The sequence below is a fragment of the Scatophagus argus genome, chromosome 16 (assembly GCF_020382885.2).
Source record: "Scatophagus argus isolate fScaArg1 chromosome 16, fScaArg1.pri, whole genome shotgun sequence".
Taxonomy (NCBI): domain Eukaryota; kingdom Metazoa; phylum Chordata; class Actinopteri; family Scatophagidae; genus Scatophagus; species Scatophagus argus.
Genome location: NC_058508.1, coordinates 21,716,196 through 21,724,258, shown reverse-complemented (window position 1 = coordinate 21,724,258; position 8,063 = coordinate 21,716,196). Strand labels below are relative to the sequence as shown.

Below are 8,063 nucleotides of genomic sequence, written 5' to 3'. Positions count from 1 at the left end.
TTACTTCTACAATGACACATTAAAAAGACACCGAGATGGTTTCCTTACATGAATAATCGGACCGACAAAGTGGCGTTATGAAACAGTTCAGAGCACAAGCACAGACTGGTTAATACACCAATGAGCTCATATTTTCAGGATCCAGGACATGACCTCATCCAAGGGTCACAGAAATGAACACACACTCCCACACTCCCACACACAGTGACCAAAACAGATGAAACCAACCAAGGTGCTGGAGCTTTGCCTCAAACCTAAACCACACTGTGCTGACCACCAGGCCTCCATAATGATGGGGAAAGAGAAAGCTGCTGTGTGTGTGTGTGTGTGTGTGCTTCTGTACGCATGTGTGTGAAACGAGAGTGGGTTTTGTGCATGTGTGTGTGTATGCATGTGGATGCATGCTTGTGTGCAGCAGGGGTGTGTGTGTTTTCCTCTCTCTCTCTGCCTTTCTGCCTGTCATTGCCTTCTGTTGGGACTCTTGGGAAGCTTTGCCGTAGAGGAGCTACAAACCAACAGGTAAACACACCATTAATACACAGGGATGTGCCGAGAGCAGCATCTCCGTCAGATTAATGTACTTTTACTTTATTTTTTATTGATTTTGCTGCTCTTTATCTTTATTTTAAATGTTACCACAACAACGTTAAAACAGGTGGTTGTGAAACAGAGTCTGAAATCGCTGAGGTGAAAAGCGCTTCTTCTTTCCGTGCTGCTTAAATGGCTCTGTGGGCTCCACAAAACTGTGATGCGTACTGGAGATGAAACTGAATGGGAGTCTATTACTGTTGAGCATGAATGTGAATCAGGCAGCTCCTGTTTAAATATTGAACGATTCTGTGAAATTCTGCAGTTCTTCCGTGTGCCTTTTTTCACTGTGCGGCCCAAACTTATTTCACGGTTGCCAGATTGAACCTGGTTAGAACTGATGAGAATTCGGTTGCTTAAACATGTGCAGATTCTTTAGAGGAAACCCGCGGAGGAGAAGCAGATGTGGTTGTTTGTGAGAGTGTACAAACCTGCAGGGTGCGTTCACTCGAATACAACAAGCTTTCATGGCGCTGAAGGATAAGGCTGTTGACAAATCCTACAACAAGACCCCAATCAAAAATCAAAAAAAGGTGTTGATCTTTAAAAACTAATCAATTAATTAGGGTTGGCTCAGCACAATTTACAGAACAGCTTCAGAGCTCAGCCACAGATCAGTGGTTTTGATCACGAGAGTAAGAGAAGTTTTTCACACACTTGAATGAATAAACATCAATCAGCAGCCGAGTGAGTATTTTTCCTCATCACATGTGTAATTACTGCCACCATGTACTTGGTAAAGGAGCGTAGGTATAAGTACACGTGCTTTTTACGAAGTAAAAAAGACTCTTGCTCAACCTGACTAACAGATGAACAGAAGTGAAGTATGGATGTTTTGATCCTAATCCATCCTAACTTGATCTGAGCCCCAGGTTTCAAATATGTGAAATTTAAACACACGTGTCGAGATGACAGAGTGTATAGTCTACCTCAGCCTGTGTGTGTTATTGCAGGTGTGTGTGAGAGATCACGTGGGTGTGAAGTTGCTGAGGTGGGTCGTACTGGGCATGTCTGTGCAGCTCAGGCCGCTGTGTGGATCAGCTCTCTGACTGCCGCTCAGACTCGTTCCTTAATGCAGGCTGACGGCGGGAGCTGCGAGTTTAGCCTCAGGGCTTCTTCTCCTGTTCCAGCATCTGACACGCCTGAATGACTTACAAGTTTGTACTCAGAAAAGTTAGATTTCCTTTCACTCGGCTTCATTAGGAGTGATAGCCACAGTGGTAGCGAAGCCGCACGAGGTTTAACGCCGTGCTGGGGTGTGGTGTAATCCCAGCTGCACACAACAATATTTATAAGACTGAAATAAAGACTGGCATACAGGACTGAGAGGATATCATGCACTTCAGCCACAGTGGGGGGAGACTTCATGAAGACATTCATGATTTAATTGTACCACTTGTACCAAATGCCTTTGACTCTGAAGATTCAGAGCTTGCTGAAACCTTCATTAAACAAAAAGTGGCAATTATGCCTAAAATCGATCAGTAAGTAAAACAGTAACTGATTGGCTTGTTAAAAACACCCGATTTGGACCCACAAAGATGGTGACAAAATGTCCCAACGGTTGCTGCAATGATCCAGTCTGACGGTTGGTTGAACATCTCACCATATTTGTGGTCTGTGCCAATATTTTGTTCTGGTGACCAGAGTGAACACGGATGTTATAGTTATATTTCTCTTAGGAAGGGGTCCCCTGCATGAGCGCACAGTGACGTGCGTACACACTGAGCAGACATGGAGCAGCATTATCACCGTTAACGTCCTCTCTCCACACCTCGTCCGTTTTCCGTCCACCAGGTGCTGCTCTCATCATGACCCCCAAACTGAGCGTGCTGCTGCTTTTGCTGGCTGTTGCCGCGGTAACGGTGCTGGCCCAGAGGCGACGCCCGGCTTCGACCACCACCACCACCGATGAGTGGAACTACAGGGATGGCTGTGAGCACCCAGATTACTCTCTGTTTACTCTGGGTCAAAGGTCAAGTTCAGGGCTCATCATGGTGATGTCAAAGCTAGAGGTGAAAGATGACACTGCACCCTCGCCGCTCAGAGCGTGACTGTCCTGTTCTCTTTAGTTGTTGTGGTTTTACCAATGAAACCTAACTTTCCAATCAGGATTGACAGGCCCAAGCTGAAATTTCATTTGGTTTGGCATCAACCAATCAGCCTGAAAATGGTGCCATCTAAATGATTCACCCTGATTACTTTGTGGGTTGCCTCCTTCTTCATATAAATGCATAAACACAAACATTATTGGACGACTAGATGACAGGAAATAGCCATCGGTTTTTATGCTAAGCTAGGCTAGTCAGATCCTGCCTGCAGCTACATAGATCTCAGCTACCTCTCAACTTAGTAACTATAATAATCTTTTAGTAATTTAAGGAACAACTGCATCACTGTATCATTAAACTCGTAGTTGAATTAATTGAGCTTTGCCTAAAGACGACTCTGAAAGTGTTCTGATGGATCTTTGGTGCAGTAACAGTAAATGTGTCCTCGTCGTTCCAGCTGATAGGGTGAACATGCGAGGCGTGTCCAACCTGACTCAGGTCCTGGACAACTGGAGGTTCGACATCCTGAACCAGATGAAAGGACTCCTGCAGAACGACCACCAGTCGCTCCTGCCGGACTACGCCAGGTACAGGAGAGGCAGCCTCTACCGTCACACAAGTGTGGTCAAAGAGCCAGACGCCGCTGATCGATTTTATTGATCAGCAGGTGTTTGATTGTCTTAATAAATAAACATCACGACTGACTTCATAAATATGTAAACATAAAACAGTTGACTGATACACGATTTAAACTGTAAATCCAGTTTTTCATCACAGCAGATTTATAATTACATCCTTATTAGAGCAAAGTTTGTCGACTGTGCAGCAGAAACAGAAATGGACAAAGAAAAAGGGAGAAGAGGAAAAACTGAGAGGCCAAAGGAAAAGAAAACAAGGCAGAGAATATCCCTGAGACATGGCCGCCCCTGTACTGTTTATGTAACCAGCGGACCATAATGACGTCTCGTCCTCTAAACTGTGGCGAGAGGCAGGAAGCACCAGATTTCCTTGTGGAAAACTCGAGTGGGTTTCTCTCACTCTGCAAGACGACATGTTGCTATTCTGATTTTTAAATTGCAGTTTCAGCTGCAGTTTCTGATGGTTGCGTCGACCACAGAGTGAACCAAACAAAGTCTCCAAATTTATTTCCAGCCTGAGGGATAAACCAAATTCCTGCGGGGACCCTCAGCACTCAGACTGTTTTATTTCACTCATGACAAAACTCTGCTGTCTCCTCCTCCTGTACCGCCTCTTCATTCAGGATGTCTTCCTCAGTCGTCACATTTGACTGCCACTAAAAAACTCAAGTTGAAGTTGAAACACCACTAAATCAATAGCACTGAAATATTTTACAAGAAACTTTCTTAAAGTAATGAGAACCATTATGTTGAGATGTTCACGCATTAATGTGTCATCTGTTCAGGATCCAGCCTCTGTCTGAGGCCCTGGACGACCTCTACAAGGAGTTCAACGCCCTCAAAGCTCACCTGGGCGACTTGACCGAGAAGTTCGCCGCCATAGAAACTTTCATCGACGAGGTTAAGGCCGGCCAAGCCAGCAACGCCAACGCCGCTCCGGCTGCGGCTCCAGCCGCCGTCCCCAGACAGCCTGGGAGGAGGGTGATGAAGAAGAAGGCCACCACTTCCTCCACTGCCCAAAGTGGCCAGTGATGCGCTTCTCCCATCCTCTGCTTCTGCTCGTGGCTGTTCATCGTATCCAACAGTGCTGGCACTCTGAAGCTAATCTATTTTATAATTTCACATTTTTTGGGCGTTCTCAATTTAAAACACAAAAATTGAAATACTATAATGTTAGATTTCAAATCACAGATGGTGCTGAAATGAAAAGATGTCCTGAGCTGACTGAGCTGCTCTCGGTGAGTTGTCAGGGTGTTTTTGGTATTTTGTAGAAAAGAAATTTTCACATAAATATTCTTTTACTTTTACACAGTTCTATTTGATGTAATTGGTGGAAACAGAATATAAAATCTGCACTTGTTTCAGTGATTTTTACAGTGTGACCTCTGAGAACGTCGTATCTCAGCAAAACTCTTTTCTTATTTCTGTTTTGTTTGCCTGCTGTGTTCAGTCACAGCTGCTGAATGAGCTGGTAACTTGTTGTGTTTGTCCTGAAAGCTTTTGGGCAAACATGCTCGTTGGTTTGGGTTTGCCGCTGCTTTGTATGAGCTCCAAATAAACTCACTTATTGCATTCATGTTCGTCTTTTCACCTTTTGTTTCTTCACTTCGATCTGAGCAGAGAACAGCTGAAGATGGTTAATGATGCCAGCATGCTTCCACATCAGGGTCTGATAGGAGCATTTGGATCCTATTTCCACAGCGGTTGGCAAGGGGAAATGCAACACAGCAGCCCAAAACATTTAGGTTGGGAGAAACATCTCGAAGCCTCAGAAACACAACAAGATAAACATGCTATAAACTTTAAAAGACGTGCTGCAGAAAGACAAAACCAATACAGAAACAGCAAACACGCTGCAGATACAGAAACGATGCAAAGTCAAAACCAAACGGAACAGAAAAACACTCTGAAAGTCCTCCAGGCCTGCAGGGGGAGCTCTGAGTAGAACAGCTTACATTTATTTGATAACTTCCAATACTTTGACGTTTGGTGCATCAGAAGGAGTGCTTTTTAAATGAATTTTATGTCACTGGTAGGCTTATAAAAAACTATATAAATTTATACGTAAATTATGAATGTATAAAAATGATCATCATTCTGATCTTTGAAAAGTGACAAATATCTGATATTTGGTCAGGGTGATAATCTGTCAACCCCTGGCATACAGTAAATACATGAATAATTTACTTTCACTTGCACTTTTGATACTTCAATACATTTAATATCATATACTTTTACTCCAGAATGCTTCATACAGGTGATTATATAGGTTACCACAGAAATATTTTAGCATGATATCTTTATTTGTATGAGTTTTATGTACTTTTAGACTGTAGCCAGCGTATCTGATGTATATGCGTATATTTCATTTGTTTTGTATATTAATGAATCGGGTGTGAAAGATGCTGCTGGGAGTAAAGGTTTGTGCTTGTCAAAATGTAAAAGTTGCTCTTCTTATGAATAAGAATAATGTCTGCACTTTGCTGTGTTTTAGGACTTGGTCTGAACTCTTCCTCAGTCAGACCGGAGGAGGCTGCAGCTCCACTTTCATTATGTCGGAAATGTTTGATGACGATGAGTCGGAAGACTTGAGGTTTGAGGATATTATGGCGTAAACATGAAGGTCATGGAATATAATCTGTCAGAGTTGGATTCAAAAAATACTGGCAACAAAAACCCTGAGTGCACTGTGTCTGCTTCTCTGAGCTGTGACCCAATCTGTTTTACATCAGAGCCACTGAGGGGAATATCAGTAATCCCATATGCTGCAGCCTGCTGCGCGTAATCTGTCGATGCTCTCGATTCTGACTCGCTGCTGGAGGTGATGAGGGACGCTGAGAGGCAGCAGACGAGGTGAAACTGGGTGAACGTCGGAGCAGTTACAGCAGAAAAGACGAAACTGTGGCGGAGTGACCAATCGCACTGTGATCATCACAAGCAGCTGACAGACTGTAACAGACTGTGAAGGCAACACGACACTGAGACACGAGCGAGCTGAGGACAAAATGTGATTACGTTCAGTGTTAAAATCACCAGTGATGGAAAGTGTCTTGATGTATTTGTACTTCATTGTTTCCATTTAATACTTCTGCTCCATAGTCTGCTATGAGCGTTTTTAAACAAACAAGTTAAAAAAGCAGATTAAAAAGCATTTCTGATGATTCCTCAGACTGAGAAGTCCAGTAAGGAACTGTGCAATTAAAGATGACAGTTAAAGCAAAAAACTATTTTCTTAACTACTTGAGGCATCGTGACGAGTTTCAGTCAAAAGCTAAATTAAAATCATCAGTTTTATCCCATTAATCACCGTCAGTGTGTTATCAGCACACAGTAAACAAGCTGCACTGATCCAGTCTCATCAAACCTCCTCAAACACAAACTGGTTTGTTTAACGGCAGCAGGTCAGAAGTTACAGAAGACAAAGGTGATGTTCTGAATGTCTGAATGTTCTGAGGTTCGCTCTGCTCACTGACAGACTGACTGGACAGTAAATCATGAGCAGCACAACATGAAGGAGAAAAAGTCAAAGGCAGGACTCACTTTCATGTCGTAACTCATCGTCACGCCGTGTTATTGCTTTGCCTCCTCACTTGACCAGTTCGTGAGTGGATTCACCGGCTGCAGCTCTTCGACTGTCCACACATTTCTGTGTCAAAGGGGCACTCGGATCAATAACACATTTCATGCTTTGTGCTGTCAGCGACACGCCGCACTGCTGACAGTACGACCGCAGAAGGACCTCTCTGCTTTCTGAAACTTTCAGGAGAGATAAAACAAAACAAATTTTCTTGTGCCCTTTGTCTGCTGGTTTGCTGTGATGCTGCACACCTCTGACTGTTCATTTGAAAGGCAGTCGTATGTCATCGTATGTCACTGACCTCCCCCAGTCAGATGTGCCTATTGATCTCACGCTGCTTCACTCAAGGCCTCCTGATCCGGAGGTCAATGGGAGGCGCTGCCTCCGTCTCACTCAACACTGCTGGGTTCACCTTGAATCAGCTGCTGGAACGGGACAGTAAATGATGTCCTTAAAGGGGAAATCTGCTATTCAAACCTGGTCCATGTGCTTACAGAATCTGGTGTGTAAATGATTCATACTTTGCTAAGGATACTGTGCTGTTGTTTCCTCATCTGGATTGTTGAAATCAGCTAAACATTCAGACTTTGACTTTGGAAATAAATTCTTGCTGTCCAAACTCTCTTTTCATCAACTCGTTGCCATCGTTGACTTCCTGGAACACCTCACCTCTCGTGAGGTTTGAGGGCGAGAATGAGATGAATGAGGCGGCGATTCATTCGCTGTGTGGGTTTTTTTCAAAAATGAAAACTAAAGTTTGAGGAGAACATTTCTGCCGTCCAAAGGTGTCAAAACTGTCCCTGCTCATGTCTTCCTACGTCCTCAGCACTGGGAGTCCTGGTCCAAAGCTGAGCTGATGCAGTCTTTGTATGATGCTGCAGGCTTTCAGTCTCACCTGTGGGAGATTGCGTCATTTTTCCCCGTGACGTGCCCTCGTGGAGCCGTTTGCATTTCCTGCACACCCTTTAGCTGATAAAGTGAGCAGACTTTTATTCGATTTGGCTCGATGGTGAGCGTTTTCTCGACAGCTTGTGGTATGACCTAACAGAAAAACCACCGGCTGAGAGATGAGAGCGAACCTTCAGAGACTCCGGCGGGGGAATATTGCACTGGAAGGCGATTTGTCAGCTGTGGTGAATGTGGTCGTTGGCGTTGAGGTGAAAGTCGACACACACATTCTTTTCTTTCCTTTTCTTTTTTATGAAGGAC

At 44.0% G+C, this 8,063-nt stretch overlaps 1 protein-coding gene across 1 annotated transcript; it reads left to right on the top strand.

Moving 5' to 3' along the window:
- Positions 1 to 363: 363 nt before the first annotated feature.
- On the top strand, positions 364 to 4,853 carry si:ch211-76l23.4. The gene is made up of 4 exons (XM_046414331.1): positions 364 to 519; positions 2,386 to 2,523; positions 3,097 to 3,226; positions 4,063 to 4,853. Exons 2-4 carry the CDS (start codon positions 2,400 to 2,402, stop codon positions 4,307 to 4,309), a joined length of 501 nt encoding a protein of 166 aa, XP_046270287.1. The 5' UTR covers positions 364 to 519; positions 2,386 to 2,399; the 3' UTR covers positions 4,310 to 4,853.
- The last annotated feature ends 3,210 nt before the right edge of the window (positions 4,854 to 8,063 follow it).